The 26876-nt window shown below is 38.8% G+C and overlaps 1 protein-coding gene across 2 annotated transcripts; it reads left to right on the top strand.

Annotated features, from left to right (window-relative positions):
- Nucleotides 1-1450: 1450 nt before the first annotated feature.
- On the top strand, nucleotides 1451-22517 carry LOC114666339 (zinc finger protein OZF-like). Of its 2 annotated transcripts, none has more exons than XM_028821166.2 (3): nucleotides 1451-1589; nucleotides 7079-7474; nucleotides 19810-22517. In XM_028821166.2, the coding sequence occupies exons 2-3, from the start codon at nucleotides 7222-7224 to the stop codon at nucleotides 21051-21053; spliced, it is 1497 nt and encodes a 498-aa protein (XP_028676999.2). In that variant the 5' UTR covers nucleotides 1451-1589; nucleotides 7079-7221; the 3' UTR covers nucleotides 21054-22517. The 2 variants fall into 2 exon arrangements, with proteins under 2 accessions (XP_028676999.2, XP_028676991.2); XM_028821158.2 differs by having other exon boundaries at nucleotides 1452-1589; nucleotides 7079-7579.
- Nucleotides 22518-26876: the final 4359 nt, after the last annotated feature.

Raw genomic sequence — 26876 nt, 5'->3', positions numbered from 1 at the left:
GCGAGGCAGCAGCGCTACCCACCATGCCGCCCTAAATCTACAGTTTACTTATCTAAATTTAACCCCCCCCCCCCCCACCAATTTATATTGCTGAAGTAATATCTAAATTAAATCAATCTACCTGCCACCTAGATCCTGCCCCTACTTTACTGATCAAGGCTTGCACTGACAAACTTTCTGCCCCCATTTCTCACTTTATCAACTGTAGTTTCTGCACCTGTGTTGTTCCAAGTGATTTAAAAACTGCTGCTGTAACCCGTTTTAAGAAAAACCTGGCTCAGATCCCTTACAGTTCAAATTTTATCACCCAATTTCTAATCTTCCATTTATGACTAAGATCTTAGAAAAGGTTGTTGCTGCTCAACTCCATGATTATTTAAATTTGCATAACCTGCTTGAGCCTTTTCAGTCGGGATTCAGAGCCCTACATAGCACTGAAACTGCTTTACTTAAGGTAGCCAATGACTTACTTATAACCTCAGATTCTGGGATGGCCGCTATTCTAATTCTTTTTGACTTGAACACAGCGTTTCATGCAGTTAACCATAACATTTTACTGTCCCAACTTTCAGCTATTGGTATCTCTGGTGCCGCTCTTTCTTGGTTCACATTATACCTCAGTGACCGCCAGTATTACGTCTTCATTAGGGAATACAAATCTGCCACTAATTAATTCACACAAGGTATCCCTCAAGGGTCAGTTCTTGGTCCTGTCCTCTATAACATCTATATGCTCCCATTAGGTGAGATTATTCGTCGGTATGGTCTAAGCTTCCACTGCTATGCCAATGACACACAACTTTATATAAGCGTTGATGCAACTGCAACATCTTCACCTGTTGCGCTGACTGACTGCATTCGGGAAATCAATCACTGGATGACAGATAATTTTTTACAACTCAATCCTGATAAAACAGAAATCTGTCCTCTCTACCCTTCGTGGGCTAAAAATTGACATTGAATTGATATAGTTCAGTTCATTAGTTATAAAGAAATCACATTCTTATAGCTTTAATATCTTCATTAGATTTTGTCTAGTTAGATTAATAAATCCTTATTTATTAATCCATAAGGGACATGTTTCTTATAGTTTTAAGCAAGACTTCAGAAAATGATCACATTGATTTATAATATCACAGGGTGTTGTGTTAGTATTAAGAGATCAACATTTTCTCATAAAGAATGCAAATTAGTCCCTTAAACTGTACACAAGCTTAATTCTTTTTCTACATATATGAAAAACAAATTATATAGAAATAATAAATCATATAGCTCTCTGCAGCATGATTAATACAAAATACAGTCCTTGGTATTTGTGTGTTAAATACTTATAATCATTAGTTAATAATGTTTTTTTTTTTTTTCCTCACAGGCAACTGGTATTTACTGGAGATACTGGGACAGGCACATCCATGGGCACACCTCGGCTAGTCCGTGGTGTCCTTCCACTTCCGTCGCTTTGGATAACGTCATCTTCCTGCTTTTTCACATAGCAAACTTCTCCACGGCGCGAACGTTCAACATGGAAATAGAGTGGTGATGACAAATTGTGAGGTCAAGTTTGAGAACCAAATATCCTAAAGAAAAAGGTACGTACTTACATAATATACCAAAAAGAGAAGAGAAATGCAGCTTCCGTCGTTCGGGATTTACTCGAGCTACTAGGTAGGCATGTACACATCGGTCGATTTTACGACTTAAAAATGCCTTGTTTATTTATGTATATATTTTTTTAACTTTCAAGTTCCCAAGACTTATCCTTACTGCTTTGTGTCTTTTCACGGGTCGGGAGATGCCAGCACCGCAATCCCTAAAGCTGCTCCGAATAAACGTGGCTCCGCTAACTGAATGTAAAAAAAAAAACAAAGCCCTTCAATCCAATCATCGGTGCGGTGTTAGTGATTGCGGTGTTGGTGTCTCCTGGCTTATGAAAAGGCACAAAGCAGTAAGGAGCCTTGGCTTGCGCTGTGTTAAGGGGTGTCCCTTTGCACGACAGCGCGCAGGACCCCCGATTAGTAGTGATGAACCAGATATTCCAGCGAATTTTAATTTGAAGTTTCGTGCCTGCAGTTTCTGAGTGCGCGCGCATTTGTGTGAAACATACAGTAAGACTGACCAATCGGAAGCCTTTTCAATGAGTCTCATTGGCATTTGTTTTGGACTATTAGCATAATGGAGTGTGTGCGCGTTTGGAGCCATTAGAATAAGCGAATGTATCATTTATTCTGCTAGTATGAGTACATCAGAGGAAAATATGTAAGCAAAGAGGATTCAGAAACTAACCAACAAACTCGACCAGAGGTGCAAGTTGCCGTTGTACAATTACTTTTCACAAATTGGCATCCCTGACCTGTGCAGAAAATACAGATGTGAAGCTGGATCTGACATAGCAAATCTAGAATACTATTCAACAGCTACAGACCTGTGGTCAAGCAGAACGACCAAGCCTTACATCCACTTAACAAGGCACTAAAATAAGTGACAGATCTGAGCTGAAAAGTTGCTGCTTGCAAACATTGTATTGATCTGCGAACCATACAGGTGAAATCACTGGTCTGGGCTTGAAAGAAGCCTTGGCTGCATGAGTAGCAACTATATGTTGTACCCACAGTCAGTGGATCTAATATAGTCAAAGTGGTGGAGCTGAATTGATGAACTAGATTCTAGTGCTTTGGCCTTTCCTCACCTGTAAATTGGAAAGGTTAGTCAAAATGTATCTGCCTTATTACCTAGAGTGTAATGTAGGTAAGTTCAATTTTTTTTCATTGTTGTTAAATGGCATTAAAAGCATTTCTGAATGAATACGCTCTTCTATGCCTTGTATTAAATTAGTCTGCAATGTTATAGCCAAATACAATTTATCACCTTAGGACTAACACAGATGTTGATTATATGTTTACTGTGCAGTGCCTACCCATTACTATCGTTATTATTATTATATAAACAACATTTAACTTTAAAATTATCGTACTTATTAATTTAGAAGGGTTTAATTACTCTCCCATTTACTAGATAGCTCTTTAAAAGATTATGCACACATTGAGAGGGTGGTAGGGATGTGTCCACAGTAACAGTCCACTTCTGTTTTTGGTTTACGTACTTTAATTGGCTAATACTATTCATGTATTTATTTTAAGTTTAATGTAGAAAATGTATCTTAGAAATTAATTTGGTCCTTGTTTTCCCCAGGCGTTCAATAATTTAAGTTGGTGTTTTTCGAAAAACTTTTGAGCTGAGAATAATACTGGGAAATATTTTCTAAGTGTGACCATTTATGCCATCATTTTCTTTTAGCCATAAAGTTGCAGTCCACAATGGCAACTTTAATACTTGCATATTGCAATCGCAGTATGTATCAAAATAATTGCAATATGATTTTCTGATCAAATCATGCAGCCCTATGTAGGATCACACTAACATAGGGTAAACAGAAAGAAAAAAAAAATTAATGAAAGATGAAATAACTGAAAACTAGGCTCACTCTGGCGTCACTAAGACCTACAGCCAGATTTCTCCTGGTCCTACCTACAGCTCTTGCCTCTTCTCTTCACCTGACTACAGTCTCACCTGGCTGTTCAAGTGGAGGTTCTTTTAAAGGAAACTACAAGAGGGGTATGACCAGTTGACCACCAAGTGATTCGGGGTCATCCTTGAGAAGCATGCTAGCTTCTCCTTAAAGAATCAAATGCCCTGCTTGTGGCTAGAGCACACAGCTTGTGCTGCATCACTTAAAAGTCCATCTGCATCACACTTTATACAGAATGTCCTTTACATGACCCAAATCATTATACAGTGGAACCTCGGGTCACAACCATAATTCGTTCCAAAACTCTGGTCGCAGCCTGGTTTGGTCATGACCTGAAGTAATTTCCCCCATAGGATTGTATGCAAGTACAATTAATCCATTCCGGACCGTACAAACTATGTAAATATATATTTTTTAAAGATTTGTAAGCACAAAAATAGTTAATTATACCACAGAATGCACAGTGTATTAGTAAACTAAATGTAAAAACATTGAATAACACTGAGAAAACCTTGAACAGAGAAAACTAACATTGCAAGAGTTCACGCTACAGCCTTACGAACCGCTCGCTGTAAACACTTTTTTTTTTAATGAGTTTTAAGCACAGGGAAAAAAATGAACATTTGAAAAATCCTTAATTTATACAAAAACTAACTATAAACAACCAAGAAAACTATGAGTCAAATTCTGGCATGAAGGAAGTGAGGAGGAACTGGGTGGAGAGGAGATTACAGTTTTGAGGTAAAGTCTGTGACGATGCGGGTTTGCTGCATGCTCCCATCTCGCTTCCGGGAGCCCTTAAACCCATCACCGTTGGTAATGTTACCGGTGAGCACGACAGTGAGGCACTACAATGGAGCAAGGGGATGGTGAAAAAAGTGCCAAGTGCTTTTATGAAAATCAACAAAACAACAATCAAAAACACAGTCCAAATTAAATTAAGTGCAGTGCTTTCAGAATCCTTCAATAAATAATCCCATAAAAACAGAAGTCTTCATTAAATACAACGAGGTTAAAACAATGCTGGAAGCAGTCTCTTTAAAAACAATTCCGGTACATTTTTTAACTTGTGACCACCCTGCTTCTCCCTATCCATGCTTCGCAACAGGGGAGCCACTCTACCTGCAGCTGTCCTTCCTTCTGGTCTGGAGGCCTCCCGATCCCTGGCTTCAGGAATCATGGAAACGTCAGGGAATTCACCGCCCAAGCCTCACAACTCCCGCTGCCTCCTCGGCCTTACGCGGCCAGCCGTCCTTCTTCAGGTCATTCCAGCTCCTTGATCGCTCAGCTGGAGCGACCGTTTCCTTCTGCCCCACCGAGTGTCGGCCAAACACCCCTGCTTGGGTTCACTGTCCAACTGCTCGCTTGCTCGCTCCAGTTCTTTCCACACTGCTTCCTGCTTACTTCCTCACTCCGCAACCTCTGTGTTTCTTTCCTTTTTCCTCCTTTTAGCCACTTCGCGCTTCTATTTATGAAGAGGACGTGGCAGCTGTAGCATTCAGCAGTCCCAGAACCAATTACGGATGTGAACAGTTTCCCACCTGTGCACTTAGGCGAGAAATGCCCACACCACGAGTTCCCCTGGAACTGCTTCAGCCACTCAACCACAATGCCCCCTCACTAAGCTGCAAGCACGCCGATTATTTATTTAAAACTGGCCTCTTGATGTGAGCTGTGGACCCGCTATACCACAAAGTCCCTCTGCGCGATGCACGTCTGACTGAGAACAATGTACTGTACTGTACAGGGAGAGACTGAACACGTGCGGAAATCATTGGCGTGTATGAACCGGAAGGGAAACTGGCTTGTTCGTCACCCGAGTGTGTGGTCATGAACAGATGCAAAAGTTTGGCAAACTTTTTGGTTGTAACCCGATTTGTACGTGTTCAGAGACGTTCGTGACCCGAGGTTCCAATGTATGTCAAGCTTTCAATGTCACTGTTGTCCTGTTGTTCTTTACCACATATCTGGTCAACCTAATAATAATTTAATATATTTTATTATAATACGTTTGTAAACTTGTTTTTTTTTTCTTCAGCTGAATAACTATCTCAGCAATCCCCTGATTTCCAGAAATAACTGCGCCCTCCAGTATTGGAAAAACAATGTAGCCCGTTTCACAACCTTGCAGCGATCAAGTATCAATCAGCACATTGTACCAGTGTAGACAGTGAATACCTTTTTTCAGCTGTGTCAAATATAGTAAATGAAAAAAAAAAACAGACATGCTGGTGAAAAGGCATAAATGCTTCTTTTTGTTAAGAAAAACCTGTCATTTGTGCTTTTCAAGAAGCCAACCTAAGACCAGTGTTACTGGCCTCATTTTACCTTTAATTTTAGTTTTACTTAAAGTACCATACCATACCATTTTTATTTGTTAAGCGCAAGTAATATACTGTATGTCTGATTATGGCACAAAGTATATGCATTCACTTTTTTTTAATATACCCAATGCCATGTTCTGTAATGGCATGGTGTTTTGATGTGCTTAAGTTACCCAGGATGTGTATGTTTAGCAGATTTTTGTACATGGCCTGGAGTATTTTTTCTATAGAGAAGGGCCATATCTTGCTCTCTCTTCTCCCAACCCCCCACAGAAAGTACTTGTTGCCTATATCTATAGCAAAGAAGAGGGTAAAAGTCAACAAGTTAATAAAAATAAGTTCACATGCTACTGTTGTTTCTTTGATAATGCATAATACATAAAATATTCAAACCTGAAGTAAATTAAAAAAAATATCAGCCATTGGTTATCAGTATTGGCAAAGATGGACAAAAACATATCGGTTATCGGTATTGCCCAGAATTTCCATACCGGTGCATCACTACTCATGCTGTGTTCTTATAATATTTCTATTGCATTATTATATTGAGGATTACTTGTGTTCTGTGTATTGTATTGTATTTACCTTCTTCACTTTGACACCCACTGCATGCCCAACCTACCTGGAAAGGGGTATCTCTTTGAACTACCTTTCCCAAGGTTTCCATTTTTTTTCCCTACAAGGGTTTTTTTTGGGAGTTTTTCCTTGTCTTCTTAGAGAGTCAAGACTGGGGGGCTGTGAAAAGGCAGGGCCTGTTAAAGCCCATTGCAACACATCTTGTGTGATTTTGGGCTATACAAAAATAAATTGTATTGTGCACATGGGTCTGAAGAAAATTAAAATTGAGCTGATATGGCAGGTGAAGCAAAATGACCTTCCACATTTGAAGCCCAGTGAGGGGTTCAAAGCTATAAATTTAACCTTATGAGAAACTATTAGTTGTACAAGTATACTTACCACTGCTCACAAATGTGAGTGTGCAGAAGGCAATAAAAAGAAAACTACTTGTAGAATGTTCAGATATAGTGCCAGCACTGTGTAGCATACAAGTCAGAGAGGTTATGCATATGAGTAGACTAGAGAAAGTCCAGTGACTTACGGCTAGACTAACTAGCTAACTTGAGCTGTGGGGAATGAAAAGAAAAAAAAAAAGAATTGAGTCAAATGTGTTCAGTGGTGTCTTTGTTTTGTGCAATTCTAAAAATGTCCTATTCTACTCTGGTTACAGGGAAAATAAAGAGATGAACAAAGTGGAGGAGATATCCAGAGCCACTACGGAGATGCTGTATTTAAATATGAAGATGTAGTTTTTAAACTGATGAGAAAGGAGAGAAACCCTCACTACAAAGGGGCCTCACTTTACTGAATACCATGGAGAAAAGAAGTTTGAACATTAAGGAAGAGGACTGCGAATGGGAACGTATGCACCTTCTGCTGAAGAATCCCGACATTAAAGAAGAGGATTATGACTCTGCAGCTATAAGCATTAAAGAAGAATCTGCAGCAGCATCTGACAGTACCCAAATGCAGAACAATGAACTTGTACATCATGTCAAGGAAGAAGATATCAAATCAGAGTCTGTCTCTCAGTGTGTATGTTCACATGAAGATATGCCTGGATCAAGTAAGTACTTATCCTTACAGAATCATTCTGTCCATGGGAACTCGGAAAGTTTGAAGTCTGACATGAAGAGAAATGAGAAGGAATCAGATTTGTGTCATACTGAAGGTAGGCCCTAAAATAAATAAGTAAGTAAAGCAATGTAAGAAATGCAGGGCCCCCTTGCTAATCACTGAGCTTGGGAATGTGGGCTTTTTTTGATATGGGACTTTGTGAAAAAAAATTTAAAAATTTTATCAATTTTAAAGGTATTTACAAGTTTTGAATCGAGAAGTTATTGATCCAATTACAATTCTTTACTGCTTGTTATTTCGCCAAAACTAGTAATACAGTGATCCCTCGCTATATCGCGCTTCGTCTTTCGCGGCTTCACTCCATCGCGGATTTTAAATGTAAGCATATGTGAATATATATCGCGGATTTTTCACTGCTTCGTGGATGTCTGCGGTCTACAGTACGTGTGCTTCCTCAGTTGATTTGCCCATTTGAATTCAAACAAGGGACACCTTTGAATTCAAACAAGGGACGCCTTTGAATTCAAACAAGGGACGCTATTGACGGATGGCTGAGAAGCTACCCAATCAGAGCCTTCGGTTAAGTTCCTGTGTGCTGCTGATTGGCTCAGCGACGGAGTGCTGCATTAACCAGGAAGTCTAATCTCACTCATTCATCATTAACGCACGTTACTGCTACTGCTGCAGGAGCTGTGTCCAAGCGCCAACAGAAGATGCAAATGATTGCAGAAAAGGTAAAAGTTTTGGATATGTTGAAGGAAGGAAACAGCTACACCGCTGCAGGACACCATTACAGCATCAATGAGTCCACGATTCTTTTTATTTAAAAAGGAGGAAAAGCATATAAGATCTACGGCCGCAGTGTCCTTTAACCAGGGTGCAAAACGAGTTGCAAGTGGACGTGATAAGGCAGTAGTCTGGATGGAATCTGCTTTAGGGATTTAGATTGAAGAGTGATGGAAGAAGTACAACGGCGGTGCTAAACAGTCGCCTGAAGAGGCTCCTTTAGAAGAGCTGTAACGCTATCCTTTGTAGTGCAGTAAAATTAAACTCATCGTTATCGGACAAATAGTCGTGTCATTGTTGGTGAGTAACCATAATTAATTATTTACGTATAGTACTCATTACATGTACATAGTTTAGTGTCACTGTACACACATTTTACTGTATACAATTTTTCTTGCATTGTACGTGTTTATTGCTGGTGGCCTGTCTGTCGTAATGGCTGTAACATATGTGATATCGGAGACGCTCGATATCTTTAAAATAATATTTAGGTTTTACTGTATGTAAACTGTGTTTACATACATAATTTCAACGAATCTTACCTAATATCTAAGAGAATACAAAGGGTTTATGCTGTATAATTGTGCGTGAAATGTTTATAATAGTGTGGGAGAGTTTATAAGGTCTTAAAATATATAAAAATAACAATATAAACATATGGTTTCTACTTCATGGATTTTCTTATTTCGCGGGTGGCTCTGGAACGCAACCCCCGTGATGGAGGAGGGATTACTGTATTGACTGTAGTGATACCAATCACCAGCATTTTGAAAAAGTAAACATCCCAGAGAGACATGGAGAGGGTAGATGGTCTGGATCTATATTTATCAAGTGTCTCAGAATTATTCCTAGGAATTGCACGAAAGGTCTGACCTCAGAAGTCAAGCCAAATGACACCCTTTATTGGCTAACTAAAAAGATTACAATATGCAAGCTTTCGAGGCAGCTCAGGCCCTTTCTTCAGGCAAGATTTAATCAATTAAATCCTTACAATGAATTACATTCTTACAATCAATTACATCTTGCCTGAAGAAGGGGCCTGAGTTGCCTCGAAAGCTTGCATATTGTAATCTTTTTAGTTAGCCGATAAAAGGTGTCATTTAGCTTGACTTCTCACTACATCCAGAATGGCTAACACGGCACAACACCCTAGTCCTTCCTCAAAGTGGGACTTGAGAAGAATATACAAAGAATCCTGCACTAACTCCCAGTGCAGAGTTGAGGCCATGTGTGAGAATGAATGACATCACGATTTTACAGTATCCCTTGCCGCAAGTTAATAGTCATAGAAACATAACATACTAGAATATTGTGCTAATATGCAGGCAATTGTTGCCACTTTGCAACATTATGAACAGTACTGTAATGAATACAGAGATAGAAACACTAAGACACACACAGAATGAGACTTAAGCCCAATAACGAACACATTTATTTAACAATAAATCATCCACAGCTGTACTTCCAGAAGAATCCCCTTCCCACTCTTATGGCCATGAGCAGTGCCTCTTAAAGTAACATTTACTGAAACTACCCTCAGCTATTTCTACATGGTTACTGACATTGTGTTCACTCTTGCACTGTTCCTGATTGTCTTCCAGAGTTGCATGATGGTGTGTATCTATCTCCATGATCCCCCTTATCGTCTGCAATGCTGTATTTATCCAGTGCCCTGGAGTCCCCGCCTGCCTTCTTGAACCTTCCCAGCTTGTAAGGTGTAAAGTGAATGTTGCAGTGGTTTAAGGAATGCAGAGCTCTGTGTGACTTTTGCTTGTCATTTACCCTTCCAGCCCAGCTTATCTTCAGGGTGATATACTAGTTAGTACAGTACAGCTTGCATTGATGACCACCTGTGTGTTGATACCGTGACACTGCTTGCAATTTCACATATGTATGCTCATTCACACTTGGGACAATGAACTTTGTGTATAGATTTGTATAAATGCAGCTTGGTTTACCATTACTTCATGTGGAGTGGTGGGCAAATTTATAACTCTGCATATTATCTCATTCACTGTAAAGGTTTTCAAACCTTGATGCAAAATTTGGTAAATGGTTGGTTGTGACATACCCAAGTCCTCTCTATTGCAACGTTGCATTTTACACATAACTTTACCAACACTTTCAATTAAGAGAACAGCACATGGCTTCTCTGCATAGATGGATCAATCACATAACGCATACAAGAATATTAGATTGTTCAGAATATTATTAAATCTCTGAAAAGTTAATATATTTTTACAAGTTCATTGTTGTCTGGCGTTCCTAAAACATTCCACCTTTCCAGGAAAGTGCATTCTAATCTCTACCTGAACGCAACCTTCTTGCAACTCCTAATAAGTCCTCTGAGGCACTTCATAAATATGGGTACTGATCAGAATTTTAATAGCACCCAAAACAGGTCATTCCTTCAAGTACGCAGAAGGCATAGAAATATCTTTACTTATCTTTTAAGTGCGGTGATGGTCCGGCTTTTAAAAACTAGGCTGTTAGAAGATGCACCCCAGCCAAAGAAGTAACTCGCACATTACTGACATAGCAGAAGGTGTGTGTCGATTTATAAATTTCTTGGTTCAATTTGTATCCTTATCACACAGGAAAGAGAGTAACTAACTGAATGGCTTTATTGATGAAATAACATTTGGTTTCTCTCTCAAATAACTAACAAGATTATTAGGAAATTGAAAATCAAATACACTTGCCTTTTTTTTTTTTTTTAAAATACAGCAGTAAATTACCCTGTGAGGACAAAACTGATATCTGGCTTTGAGTGCATTGTTGGGTAGGGAAAATTAATGAACGATTCTGTAATTTGGATCTATTGCCAGGGCTGACAGTTACAGAGTTAGCCAGTCACCCTGTCTGCTCACTGTCAACTGCACTAAAGACCTTTAGTTGTTACATTAAGTGCTCTTCAGACATTAAACGCAGCTTGAAGGCTAGATTTAACTAGTTAATACATGAGAATGGGGTTCTTGGCTGTACTATTTCCACCTTCTCCTTCCCAAAACATGTTATTTCAACAAATGCCTTGTCTTAGCTGCCTGTGTACATCGTTCAATCAGACATCCACATAACACACTACGGTAAAGTGTGGGTATAGTAGGTGAGTGATTGTCCCATTTAGGGTTGTTTTTCCTGCCTTCTTCTTGATGCCTGGGTCATTCCATTTTAATTCAACAAATTTTCAAAAAAGCTTATATATCACCAGTTCTGGTGAAACTTACCATATAAATTATGCTGTCCTTTCAGAGCTCAGAAATATTTTTTGTTCTTTTAAAAAATAATCCTGTTGAGATATAAGCATGTTTTTTTTTTTTTTTTGGGTGTGCAGTAACTTTTTTCCAAACTGAGCTACTGTGTTTCCCCGAAAATAAGACCTACTCTGAAAATAAGCCCTAGCATGATTTCCAGGCTGCTCTGTAATATAAGCCCTACCCCAAAAATAATCCCTCGTCAAGATCGTCAGCTGAAAAGTAAGGTGCCACGTGATGCGAGGTGTGCCTGAAACATCCATTAAATTCCGAGGACACTTTGCCACAATATCTGTGAAAAGGATATTTAATGATTACATCCATCAATTTGGGGATGCACTTATTCCAGAAGCATCGACGCAAGACAGAAACAAAATCCCTGGACGGGGCATCAGCTCATCGCAAGGTGAACACAAGCACACATATACACTGGCGACATTGTAGCTTCATCAAATCCCCAAACCTTTACGTCTTTGGATGGAAAACTGAGCCCACTGTGGAAACCCACCAGGAAAGCATGCAGACTCCAGGCAGGGATCACAAGGGATGTGACTCCCTGCAAGATAGCAGCGCTGACACTTTGCCACCCCCATATGTGTAACTATTAACAGTATTCATTATTTAAACAAAGTTAACGATTGATCTGTAAAATGTAACATATAGTTTAATACATTTCATCATGAAAGTGATATCAAGTATAAATCTAACAATTCTAAATGTGCAGAGAGCTGGAATATCATAAATTTAATGTGTTCTGTGTGACAATCTATTGCTGCTTGCCGCTGCTGTCAGGTCAGGCGGAAAAACCAGAAGCGAGTAGCGATTAACAACTGGGTCGGTTTTAAGATGACGTTTACGATGGTCTGCTTTAATTATAAAACGATGGATGTAATTATTAAACATCCTTTTCAGAGATATTGTGGCAAGGTGTCCTCGGAATTTAATGTATGTTTCAGGCAGACGTGTCGCCTTACTTTTCAGCTGACAATCTCGACGAGGGCTTATTTAAAGTGGACATTTCGAGTTTAAAGCTGAAATTTCAACTTTAATCACAAAACAGACATTTTCATTATGTCCTTATTTATTTTTCTCTTTGGCTCAAATACGCTGCCGTACATTCTGATGGTACAAGGTGCAAAAAAAAAAAAAAAAAAAAAAAAAAATGGCACAGAAGATGGTATGTGTGACTTTTAAAATATATTGTGTCATTACTTTGGGGAGTATGCGACGCTTGAATATAAAAGCACCATGAATGCATTTGTATGTCGGCATTTTGCTTCACCACATCGAACCATTCATCAAACATCGAAGCTGGCACATTGATCCTGTAAGATCCTAAAAGCAGCTAGAATTCAGGGTTTGAATGTGGAGAGTTATGACGATATTCCAGAAGAATATTGTTGTACATTAATAAATATAAGATATTCCGTGAAAATTAGCCCTAGTGCATCTTTTGGAGCAAAAATTAATATAAGGCCCAGTCTTATTTTCGGGGAAACACAGTACGTGACTCAGCTATAGTTTATTAGAAAACTCAAAAAAAAGAAAGGGTACTTTTTTAATAATATAGTCTAATTTAACTTTCACATAATTCTGGGTTTCACTTTTAAGGTTGAAGCTCATCTTACAAACTGAATTTACTACTTGTGGTTATTTTAAAAATAATGAAGGGCTTGGAGCAACATCATTTTTTTATACTAAAATACATATGCATAGGTACTACTTGTATTTAAAAAAAAAAAAAAAAAAAAAAAAAAAAAAAAAACCTTGTCCTTGGGTCGCCTTCATTGCATAACCACGTCTAAAGTGTTCAAATCTGTTAAAAATGCGGAGTAATGAGGGTAGACAGGATTAGGAATGAGTATACTAGAGGGACAACACAGGTATGACAGTTTGGTGACCAAGTGACAGAGGCTAGATTGAGATGGTTTGGGCATGTGCAAAGGAGAGATGAGGAGTACATCATGAAAAGAATGATGAGGATGGAACCGGAAGGCCAGAGAGGAGGTGTATGGATGTGATGAGGGAGGACATGAAGGCAGTCAGTGTGGCAGAAAATGATGTAAAACACAGGGAGAGTTGGAGACAGATGATCAACCGAAAGAAGAAGACGGCGTACTTTCAAACAAAACAAAAATTGTATTGCTATTCAAAGAGGTTCAAGAGCTACAAGGGTCTGAACAAAAACTCTCTGAAACAATACACTAATATCACTCTCTCGGTTTTGTGCAGGAAAAAAAGCAGTGCATGCAGGTACATTTGGAATCTTTTATGCGTTTACTCAAAAAAAGAAAAAAAAATCTGCAAAGGTGCACCAGGTAGAAGAGTTCAGAAGAAAAAAATCATACCTTAGTGGAGTTCAGGGCCACTGGATGCTATGGGAAACAGTTTGTCCTTTGACAGCATCTGTTATAAAACTAAGCATAACACGGGCAAAAGTGACAAAGGACAGATATTCATTATTTTATCATGTAATAGATATTAATGACAAAGCTTTTATTGGATATATCCCAAAAATGTTGCATGAGCTATAATTGCTTCAGCAGCAATAACTGACTTTGAATAAAGAAAATGGGTTAGGACCAAAACCTGTAGCTAGTGTGGCCTGCCAGGATCACATTCAATGCAATCCCTGAGGTGGTATATGGTAGAGATGTTAAAAGGTGTGAAATTTGGTAAATTGTTTGTATAAGGAATGAGAAATGTGTGGATGGTTACATTGGTATTCAGCGTTCAGTGCCGCATGACAGTAGCCCAGGATTGGCATATTTAATTTTCAGCATATTTTTGAGTATTCTGTTACACACTGAAAGATTATGTGGACCACCATATGCCTCCACTTGGTTATTCCATGATTTATGCTTATGATGTTTGTTGATATTTAAGTGTTGGGAAGCGGGGTTTCTATTGTGCAGCATAAGTTCTCCTGTTTATTATTACAATGCTCTTCTTTTTCCCCATTCTTGTCCTCTTGCTGTGCACTGTTGCTCTCTGTCACTTGCTCCATGCCAGAATGAGTAGTACAGTAGATGTCAAGAGGACTGTATATGGCCTTGTGACATGCAGCTGAATCTTCCTGCTTGTTTGTATTTTTAGCCCTTTAATTTGTGTAAGTAAAAAGGAATTTGAATGGTGAACTTTATTAAACCAGACAAGGCCTATTTATCTAATGCAGAGTATATAATTTCTTAGCTCACACAACACACATGCACTTTCCTCCCATTGCACTAAATGCCAAGGAGTGACCTACATAAGAAAAGGCTACACTTACAAATGTGTATCTTTCCAATGCTAATTTAGTCTCCAAATACTCAAACGCTGGATAACCGGAAGGGGAACAATTTGTCAAAAGGTGGGATGCTATAACAAACTCGTGAAACAAGTGGCTTCTTAATATGCTCTTCCTAAATTGTTAAATACCCTCCTACAGCAAAGGCTTTTTCTTTCTCATTAATATTGTTGTAAAGTACCATTCATAGGGCCCTATGGAATCCGTTTCATTTTTTCTCAAATTCCGTTTTATTTTTTTATTGATTTTTGGTTTTCACTGTTTTATTTTTCCTTGATTCGGATTTTTTTTTCCTCTAAGTAGCAAAACAAAAGCAACAAAACAAACAATAATGAAATGGCACTTTATATTCCTTTTAATGAAACAGCACACTAGCACAACTGAACCTTATTTTGCAGTTCCATTCAACAGGTAGGAGCCCAGATCCTCCATGATGCTGTATGCTGAGACTGCAGTAGGACAGTGAGTGCCCTCCAGAATTGTAAGAGCTGTTACTAGTTTGATGGATCCTACTGAGATGAAGGTTAACTTCACTTTTAGGGTCTAGGATATTTGATACAGCCGGGACTGATGTGTTCTCGGCCAGAAAGAACTTTTTGCAGAGGTGAATATGTTCAGCGAGGTACCTTACTGATTCGAACCAGCTATTCCACCTGGTGTTTCCTGCCTCGGGGGTTTGGAAACAGGGTGATGGCGGGGGTATGCCTTAGTCAGCACAATCTCTGTCAATGACAACAAGAATGTTGCCCATCTCCTTTTCCTGGTTATCTTTTTGAAGAAGGCAGACTTTACCCACATTACTAGTGATGCAGCCTCACTGAAGTATTTCTAGTGCTGCCAGGTCTCTCCCACCAAACTGATGACATGACACAAGCAGGTTGAATGCACACTGTTAGGCATAACTCCTTTTAAAACTTACTGGTCTGCTTTCAGACAGTATGATGCATTGTCTGTAACCACTGCTAAAATGTCATTAAGATTCAGCTACCTGTGAAAAAAGTGGAAAAGTTGCGGCTCTCAATAAAGATAAAATCTGCCAAAAAGTACTGGTCTTCAGTACCTGTAATTGTAATTATTTAAGTTATTTCTAATGATTTTTAAACCTTAAATATTTACAGATTGAAAACATCCATCATTACATCTGTAGCTTCATCTACTGCAGATCTTAAAATAATGAATTACAAAGCAAAACCAAACTAATCTACAAGACGCTAAATCCGGGAATTAAACAGAAATAAAAAAAGAAAGACTGACTGCTTTTAAGGACTCATTGCAACTGAGAAGGAGCCTGCTCTTCTGCCCAGGTTTGAAGGTGCAGAGTTTATAATGGAAGAGTCAAATGTGGATCTTACGTGCCTCGTCTTAAATCCAGAAACATTGTTGTTAATTTTTAAAAAGGAATTCTGGTACGCTGGCAAAACTTGCAAAAAATTTGTTGTCCAGACTCGTAAAAATCACCAGGATATTGTTTTGCCCTCTGTTTTGCAGTCGACGTAGTTAGGGTATCTGATCCTGCTTGCTTCATCATTTCTGTCTCATGCAGTTAGCTAATTCACATGCCTTTAATGAGAAGACATGCAGGAAACACATGTACAAACAGATAGAGGCACAACTGCACTCACTTGAAAAACAACAAACTAGAAAATAGTATCTGGATGATAGAACTACAGATTATTCAATTGTTTTATTTATTGGTAAGTTTTGTTAAAAGTCACCCCTTCAGTCTCTAAATTCCGCACATTTCCATTTTTAAAGGTTTTTTATGCGTTTAATTCCGTGATTCCGTCCGTGTTTTCGTCATCGTGGAAATTATAGGGCCCTACATTCAGGGAGGGTGCTAGCACAGACTCCTACATCAACTCCATGCATAAGGACCGAGGTGTGAAGACTTCAACAAAAACTCCCGATGCTCCCGTTTGCTAAGGCTTTCCACATGCTCTGAAATGGAGGGATGTCTCTTTGACCCACTATAACACATTTAAAATAACACCGAAGTCAGTCAGATGCTGGAAATTATAGTAGAGGTGATCACTGTAACTACATTAATTGTAGATTCAAGTTATTCCATGTAAGAAGTGTAAAAGACTAAAACAACACAAAGAGTACTTGGGGCTCATGAATACTTAGTCAGAAAGCCGTGACCATATTATCACCCAGTAGGAATAGACAGAGAGAAAACTGTAAGAGCATAAACACTTCAGTTTTAGATGTAGTGTTTTAAAAACTCACATGATTTTCTTTTACATAAAGTGAAAGAGCAAACAACATACTGCTCCGTTTTCCACCAGCCCACCAACGTGCCTGTAACCAGACAAACCAGCAAGCTGCAAGCAACGCCATTAGTGCTAATTATGGTTAAAGCAGAAAGTGCTCACCAACATTGGTTATATTTGATAACAAATAAACACAACACGAAAATCTGTGGATTCTTCACACCTTCCTGTTTGCATCAACTGAGCAGCACATCTGGTAATACTATTAAAAAGGTAGGCTCGTGAATTACAGACAGATCACATGCAAGTCTGAACAAAACGACACAATCACACCAACACATTTCCAGTTTCCTTCTGAGTGCACATTTTGTGCTTAAATTATTCAGATTTTTTTTTTTTCCTACTAATTTAGCCCACCACTAGGACCAGTATTATATACTCAGAGGGAGGTATCTGTTCCATCCAGAATAGACTGGTACAGGTTTGTGATGTCATGCTCACTGCACAAAGCGCTTTGGGGGTGGGGGCTGGGGATAAAAGTTCAACTAAGCTTGCCACACAGAGTATTTCCAGGGAAGGATTTGGTGAGTAAGGTGGTGAACCTTAACACATAACACATTTCACACATAGTTGTGAAAAATTCTTTGGCAGGCTTCTTGGATTAACACCCTAGAATTAAAAAAAATAATAATTACTATCTACTAACTGCTGACATAGTGTTTGCAGATTATCAGGCAGTGTTTCAATAACAGAGATACTCTGCTATGCACAGTGTTTAGGTTTAGCATTAATGTCACAGGATACTCAACCAATCCTTAAGCACAGACCAAAGCTCAGGAGTCTGGTCCAGTTATTAATAGCAACAATAATAATAATTTTGTACATTTATATAGCAATTTTCTCATTGCTCAAAGTGGTTTTTCATAGTGAGTTAGGGAGCCTCTTAACCTCCACTAATGTGTAGCTTCCACCTGGATAATGCAGCGGCAGCCATTTTCATGTGCTCACCACACATGAGCTGTAGGATGGTGAAGGGGATTGAGGGAGAGAGAGAGAGAGCCAGTTAGAGACAGGGAATGATGGGGGCAGAATGACTAGGCTGAGGTGGGCAATTTAGCCTGGATGACAGGATACACTCTGCTGTTTACAAAGGATGCCCAGGAATCTCTAATGACTACAGAGAGTAAGGACCTCGGTTTTACATCTCATCCAAAGGATGGCACCATTCTTACAGCACAGTGTTCCCATCACTGCACTAGGGCATCAGGATCCACATTCAGACCACAGAGAAAGTGCCACCTGCTGGCCTCGCCAACACCTCTTCCAGCAGCAACCCAAGCTTTTCTTGGTTGGTCTGCAATCCAAGTACTGGCCGGGCCTGAACATACTTAGCTTCAAGAGGATGACCTGTTCTGAAGTGACTATACTGTAATCATGCAAACTTTCCTTCAAGCCCCAGGCAACCAGTGCGACTTTCAGTACTTGAGCATTTGCATTTCATTTTTGACAAAATATGCTGTTTCCAAGTGTCGGCTTTTCAGCATACTGTAAATCCCTCATCAGTGTAATAAACCATGATGTTCAGGCAGGCCTCCATAGTTCTACTCAGCCACAAATCAAGAGAAGAGAAAGTAATGCATACTATATAAAAGATATTAGAACTGAGACTCCTAAAAATGGATTTAGGACTGTCACCTATATGATGTGAGTCACTCAGATTTGCCAATGCACTCGTGCTTACTGAATGTATCAGAATCATTTGCTGTTTTGAGTGGTCTGCAACTGTGAAAGCTCAATCTCTGAAAAAACAGGAGTACCAAATGGAATTTCCACTTTTCATGATTAATATATTTTGGCAGCCGTGATTGTAATTGCTATTAATATACGATGAACTGTGAAGCAATAGACATTGCCTCATAAGTGTCAGTTTTTTTATATTTCTAATAAGGGTGCTTAGTAATTTAGTCTATATATTTTTATTTTGAATAAACAGAATTGAATTCTGAGAATGATGAAATTGTAATGTAGGAAGCAAAGATAGTAAACAAATTGAGCGTGGTTTCTCTTAAATCTTTGTTTTTCTGCATGCTCATTTTTTGATATAATTCATGTAATTTAAAATCAGTATTTGTCCATCCATTTCTGAACTCTGTTTAATGTTTTTCACAGTCACAGGCCTATCACTTTGGCGTCACACACAAAGCAGGAGACAGTCCTGAACAGGCTGTTAGTTCATCCCAGGGAACAATCATTCTAACAACTGTATTCGACGAGAGATGTTCAAAAAGTTTCCACATTTTTTTTAACTTTATTTATTAAGAATTTCAAAAACAAATTACATCACTTTTCTACGCAGCCACTTTCCGTTGCGATGCAGTTTTCCCAGCATTGTGCCAACTTTTTAATGCTTAATTACTACTCCTCCCGCCTTAACCATTTCCAACGAAAACACGAACGTGTGGAAACTTTTTGTATGTCCCTCTTATAATACCAAAACAGTTTAAAGTCCAGGGAAGAAAGTGCAAATTCTACGTAGAGTGACCTACATTTGAAGCAAAATAAGGGAAATGGGTTTTGGAGACTCTCAAAACAATTTTTATATTCTCTATATGTTGTTTACAGTCCAGTTTTTTTACAGTCCAGTCCAATAATACAATGGAAATGTTGGGGTTGGGCTTATTTCAACAAGAACAAGCTAGTATGTGCTAAATGATTATCTCCTCTGTTTTCTTTCTGAACTTCTTATGTTAACATGAAATTGTGCGTTTTTGTATTTCTGCAGACTTACAAATAAACAGACCATTCTGCCTGTCTTCATTTCCTCAAACTGTTCTTAACCACAGCTCCCATCAAGATGAAAATGTGAAAAAACTGACAACTTTGTGTAGTTCTCTGCCTGCTGTAAAGTTGTCAATAGTAGACACCATCAACACTCAAAAAATGTCGCTTAATACAAGGCTAACGGCTTTGAATGTCTGTCGAAAGCAGAGATCATCTAAACAAAAATCTAAAACCAAACATAAATTGAGCCTCAGAAGACCAAAGCCATATTATTGTTCTAAATGTGACAAACAACTCTTCTCCAGCAGTAGTTTTAAGATCCACTCAAGAATTCACTCTGGAGAGAAGCCGTATTGCTGCACTGAATGTGGAAAAAGATTCTCCAGCAGTACCAGTCTTCAGATGCACACAAGAACCCACACGGGAGAGAAGCCATATTGGTGTTCTGAATGTGGCAAACGATTCTCTTGCAGTAGTCACCTTCAGACCCACAAAAGAATCCACTCTGGAGAAAAGCCATATTGCTGTTCTGAATGTGGTAAGCGATTCTCCAACAGTAGCAACCTTCAGAAGCACACAAAGACTCACACTAAAGACAAGTCCTATTCCTGTCCCAAATGTGGCAAACAGTTCTTCTCCAGCAGTAGTCTTCAAGGCCACATAAGAATTCATTCTGGAGAGAAGCCATATTCTTGTTCTGAATGTGGTAAACGATTCTCCCGAAATAGCAGTCTTCAAATGCACAGAAGAATTCATACTGGAGAGAAGCCATTTTGCTGTTCTGAATGTGGCAAACAGTTCTCACAAATAAGCAATCTTCGGATCCACAAAAGAATTCACACCGGAGAGAAGCTATATTGCTGTTTTGATTGTGGTAAACAGTTCTCGCAAAAAGGTAATCTTGAGAAGCACATAAGGATTCACACTGGAGAAAAGCCATTTTGCTGTTCTGAATGTGACAAACAATTCTCCAGCAGTACCAGTCTTCAGATTCACACAAGAACTCACTCTGGAGAGAAGCCATATTGCTGTTTTGAATGTGGTAGACGATTCTCCAGCAGTACCACTCTTCAGCGACACACAAGAATTCACACTGGAGAAAAGCCATATTACTGTTCTGAATGTGGTAGACAATTCACTAGCAGTGGCAATCTTCAGAGGCACACAAGAATTCACACTGGAGAGACCTCTGGTTGCCAGGTGGAAGGTCCTAATGACCGAGGGATTGTCCACATAAAGACGTAATAAAGTTGCCAGTAATTTAATTGAAAAATCAGCAGTTATATACAACCAACGTGTACCACAGAGACACTGGGATACATAAAATAAGGAGGTGTTAGTCATTTGAGACGCATTGATCTCAACAGATTGAAAAGTGATGACAGGATACTGGACATAGCTATTAAAGAAGTTTGATCTGGAAGGGACTGGATACTGGAAATTTCAGTTCCAACCGAGTATTCAGTGCTGAAATTGGGAAGACTAAAACTGAAGTACCAAGAAATGCAATCCAGAGATGTGACACATGTAGAACACAACAAATAGCCTAAGCTGAGCTAGTGGTGCTGTAATGCACAGGACTAATCTGAAGAGACTTAAGTCCCACACAAGAGTCTGTACCAGGAAAAAAAGCCATATTGCTGTTATGACTGTGTCAAATGAGTTATTACCAATTACAATCTCCATACCTGCAGAAGAACTCCCTGGATGTCGCATATGTTTTGTTTAACAAATTAGTTCTCTCCATATATGTTCTATTGGATTTAAGTCTGGGCTTTGGCCAGGTCACTCTAGCATTGTCTTGGCTGTGTGTTTTAGGTTAATATTGTGCTGAAAGGTGAACTGTTGCTGTAGTCTGAGCTGGCATGCAGGTTTTCTTCAAGGTCCTCTCTGGATGTGACTTCATTCCTCCTTCCCTCAATTCTGACCAGCCTTCTTGTCCCTGCTGTTCATAACCAATCCCATAGCATGATGCTGCCACCACCAAACTTCAGTAGAAGAGGATGGAATTCTCTTAGGCAGGGAGATACACTGTTCCTGGTCTTCTCCAGCCATAAACTCTTCGGACAGAATTCCGAGCACTAATTTATTTCTCATCAGACCAGAGAATCTTTGTACTTATGTTCTCAGATTCATTTAATGCTATTTGTCAAACTCCAGCCAGGCATTTTACTCAAAAGTGTCATCCATCCAGCCACTCTGTCATAACCCCCAATTGATGAAGTGCTGCTGTGGTGGCCTTCCTTCTGACAGATCTTCCCATCTCAGCATTGGGTTTTGATGACCTCTCAGACCAAGGCTCTTCTTGTCTGTTTACTCAGTGTGGTAAATCTAGTTAAGTTTGGCTCCAAACTTCATCCATTTCACGATTATTGAAGCCATGGTGCTCCTGGGAACACTCAAATCTTTAGGAAGGAGTTTATCCCCTTACCCATATCTGTGCCTCACCACAATTTGATCATGACTTGGTCTTTGTCCTGAGATGCAGCGTGAATGGTGGGACTTCATACAAACTCCTTTCTAAACAATGCCCAGTCAATTCAGTTTGCCATAGTTGAACACCCATCAAGTTCTAGACACATCTGAAGAAGAATTCAAGAAAACAGGATACACCTGAGCACAGTTTGTAGTATCACAGCAGAGGGTCTGAATGCTTATATAAATGAGTTTTACTTTGATTTTTAATAAATCTGCAGCCACTTCAGAAAACATCTTTTCAGTTTATTATTATGAGTTCTGCAGTGTATAGTGATGGGCAAAAAATGGTAAATTTAGCATTTTAAAATTCTACAACACAGTAAAGAGTGCGGACAGTGAAGGTGTCTGAAAAATGTCTGAATCTACTTGGACAAAGAAATAGACATCAATGTACTGGATATGCATATGTGTGCATGCCTATTAAATGGGCTTTTTTGTAATACATGTAATTAAAAGGGAATTAATTTTATAAATAAAGGGAAGAGAATGAATGTGTTAAAGAAAGCTCAGCTTACAATTAAGACAAAAAAACCCAAAACTTCAGATTGGTGTGTGCTGTGGTCATCCTTGTATCAGCCCCCATTCTCGGGTAAGGTATACGCCATAATGTGAATTCGCTTTGGCTAATGACAAATCTAAAGCGAGGTCCTGTGCCAGTAGCAGAAGACAGAACCTGGGCTGGCCACAAAAAGACTTCTGTCTGTTTGTTTTTAATTCCACCAGGGCAGGTTAAACGAGAGCTTCTCTAATGATGGAGGTCATCCTCAAGTGTGTATATCCTCTATCTATAGGTTCTGCCTCTGATTTGTCTTGAGGATTTTAGGAAGGTTTACACCTTAAACACTGGCTATACAATTTTAAATGTTTTGTAGAGTAAATACTGTGCTAAACACGTGAGATTTGGTCCAGTATGACCAAGACGGTTTGGTCGATTTATGCAGGAAGGAATTTAAAGGTCACACCACTAAGCCGAGTTTCATTGACACTAACATTTGTTTTTGTAGCAAATTTTCAGATGTGGGATGTAGCCCACAAGATATAACAGAAATAGTTACATGCAAAGATGGCAAGGCAAACCTTATTGATAAGAGACATTTTACAACAGTCAGAACTGAACCAAAGTGCTGACCAAGAAAGGTTACAAGAAAAACAAATTAAAATGAGTTAATAATAACAAGTCATAAATAGTATACAAAGAGAAAATAATGCACACTTATAAAATATAATTAAAAGAGGATCAAATATAGAATTTTTTTTGTTTGTTTTGTTTTTTTATTTTTTAAGTCTCTAAACGATGGCCTGATAATATCAGTTAGCCAGGATGGACAAAAACTCCAGTTAAGCTGGGTGGAGAACTAGGGTTCCAGGCCAAGAGACCACCCCTTGGCCTTTCTGCTGGACATAAATATTCTTAATTATTTCTTTGTTTTTTAAAGCTTTGCCTTAGAACAGTGGTTCCCAAACTCGATCCTGGGGCTGCAGGTTTTTGTTCCAACCAACTCCCGTTTTTCATTGGACTCTTAGCCTAATTAAGTGAGTCATTATTTCCGTTTCTTTGTTCTGGAGTCAATATAGACATTACAAACTAAGTTTTGTAGATTTTTTTTATTAAAATGTACTAAGCAGTTATATGGGGAATATGTAGATTTTGTTTAAGTCGTTAACAGTTTTGTGAATTTCCCCTTGGGATTAATAAAGTATCTATCTATCTATCTCTCTATCAGTATTTTCAACCTAATTTTCATTCAGCTTTTCCAGGCGTTCTGATTATTTAATTGATTATTTACTAACTAGCGAGTCTGACACTGAAGTCATTGCAGTGTTCATCATCCTGGGTGTCTGCTATGCTGGTTGTTAATTGTCACTATTAGGGTTAAGGAGGGAGCAAACTACATAGGAAAACAACAAAAGAGAGTTAAGTATATTTATCTTTAGAAAAGTAATAGAAATATTTCTAAATGTCTTATAAATGTAAACCCCATACTGTTGTGTTTTTCTGTATGCATAGTAAGAGAAGAGTAAAAAAGATCAGCTAATTAAATGAGATCAGTTGTTATGGATTATTATCACCGATTGTGAATCTGGTTGGAACAAACACCTGCAGCCACAGTGGATCCCCAGGATCGAGTTTGGGAAACGCTGCCTTAGAGCACGGGTGTCAAACTCCAGGCCTGGAGGGCTGCAGTAGCTGCAGGTTTTCATTCTAACCATCTTCATTAGTGACCAGTTTTTGCTGCTGTTTAACTTCTTTTGCTTTAGTTTTAATTAACTTGACTCAGGTCCCTTAGTTGTCTCTTTTTTTTTTTTTAGCAGCCAAACAATAGCGAGCCACTACATCACCAGCTCACCTGTGCCGCCCGTCACATAATATCTGAAAATAAAGAAAAGTGAAGGTCTCGGTAAGGTTGATCTCTTAGGTCGCCAAAACATTTTGACGAACAGAAAGTCAACATTTTTGGAAATGTCTGCTATGGCAGAACGAGAGCAGCAACAGGCCATGGCATTAAATAATGGACTTAATTAACAGCAAGAATCAGCTTCTCATTAATAGATTGGTTGGAGTGAAATTGGTTGGAGTTTGAAATCCCAGTTTAGTTGCTCATCTGTTGGCTCGTTTCACATCTGATTTCTGTTTGGCTGTCATTTCATGAAGAAACAAATCAATTCAGAGGACTGATTCCTTAAAAACAGGGCTAATAAAATAATGGGAAAAAGGAGTTAATTAGTAGTGAAAATTGGTCACTAATGAAGAAGATGGTTAGAATGAAAAACTGCAGCCAATGCGGCCCTCCAGGCCTGGAGTTTGACACCCCTGCCTTAGAGGATTTAATGCAGTAGGTCTTGTAGCAGGTTGCGTTATCTGCTTTCAAACATTCAATCCTCACAGGTAGTTGCACAGGACTTTGATCAGGTGACACCACAGACTGAACGGAAAACAGAGAAAAGTAAAGACTAATAAAGATTGCAGATTCATTGATAATGATATTTCTATGCATGTCTAGTTTAAAGGTTAAACTAAAATGCATTTTTGAGAATGGCAAATTAAAAATGTGTGCTTTTGGAAGGTTTTTTTATGCCCCACATTATTAGCCTGGCATCTCTCCATTGGTAACATATTCCAGATTTTGGAGGCATAACAGGCAGAGGTTGCCTCACCACTTCATTTTAGCTTGGCTCTTGGAATTCTAAGCAGGCCGCTCTTAGAAGACCTAAGGCTACAACTTGAGGGTAGGGGACAGGCATTCCAAAATATAGCAAGGAGCAAGATTATTTAAGGCTTTGCATAACATTAATGGTATTTTTGAAGTCAATTCTAAATGGCACTGGTAACCAATGTAACAACGCCAAAACTGGTGAGATGTGCTCAGATTTTCTTTTCCTAGTTTTGTGCATTCGGCACTAATTGCAACCGATTGAGGTCTTTCTTAGGTAGTCCTGTAAGGAGTGCATTACAGTAATCTAGTGGACTGAAAACAAAAGTGTGGATTAATTTTCTCAGTATCTTGGACGATTATAAAAGGTGTAACTTTTGCAATATTCCTTAAATGGAAAAATGCAGTCTTAGCAATCTGGGTAATATGTGATTTAAACTTTAGATCAGAGTCCATGATTACACCCAAATTCTTTACGTCTGCCTCGACTCTTAATGTTAAGGGATTACGTGTATTTCTACCATCCTCATTTCCACTTTTACCAACAACTAGGATTTCAGTTTCTTTAACTGGAGGAAACTACTCATTCCTTCAGAAATATAAAAGACATTGGGCCAGAGAGGTCAGGTCTTATGGACAAGTAAAGCTGCATAGCTGTGGTGGCACAGCTTGTGCTTTGAGATAATCTGCCCTGATGGGAGCATGGAGATTGAAAAGAACAGTGGGTCCCGACTCGATCCTTGTGGTACATCATGTACATTATCCTGGACTTGTGAACTATAATCACTACAACTAACAAAGAATTTTCTACTATTAAATAAGACAAACCAATCTAAGACACTTTCCAAAAGGCCCACCCATTGACAAAGGTGATTGATTAGAATGCTGTGGTTGATGGTGTCAAACACTGCACTCAGGTCTAGTGGACCAAAACCAGACATACATTTGCATTAACTCACAAATCATTTACTTCTTTAATCAGTGTGGTTTCTGTATTAGGAGTGGCTATAAAACTTATCAAGATATAAAATGAATTCTGGCCGCATCTGCCTGTTCTGCTCCACTACTTAAAGCTATCCGAAGACCTCACCATTCCCCACCTAGCCTTCACTATATCAGGTTCTCAGAAGGGTGAACGTGCAATCTCCAAGTGTTGTGTGACATTGATGCAGTGTACATCTTAGATTGCTTTTTTTTAAATATATCAAGTCATAATTCATCCTGGACATTAAACGGATACCCAATGGTATTCCAATGCCATCTTCTCTTTTTGATAGATTTGCAGCTGACTGAGACATTTCTGACTTTATATGTCAAAGGAGAATTTTAAAATTAGCTCAATGGAGTAATCTAAGAATTGGAGGTAAATAGTCATGCTTCTTACATCTGGTTATGATTACAGCTGCCACATTTTGAATTTTGGAGTTGTAAGTTAACC

This window comes from Erpetoichthys calabaricus, chromosome 1 (assembly GCF_900747795.2).
Source record: "Erpetoichthys calabaricus chromosome 1, fErpCal1.3, whole genome shotgun sequence".
Classification (NCBI taxonomy): Eukaryota; Metazoa; Chordata; class Cladistia; order Polypteriformes; family Polypteridae; genus Erpetoichthys; species Erpetoichthys calabaricus.
This window is presented reverse-complemented; position numbering and strand designations above follow the sequence as displayed.

Bases quoted from the DNA above. Each gene is read 5' to 3' on its own strand.
- LOC114666339 (XM_028821158.2), top strand. From the start codon at position 7,222: ATGGAGAAAAGAAGTTTGAACATTAAGGAAGAGGACTGCGAATGGGAA. The intron at 7,580-19,809 runs GTAGGCCCTAAA...GTATTTCTGCAG, and splicing joins AGATTTGTGTCATACTGAAG to ACTTACAAATAAACAGACCA.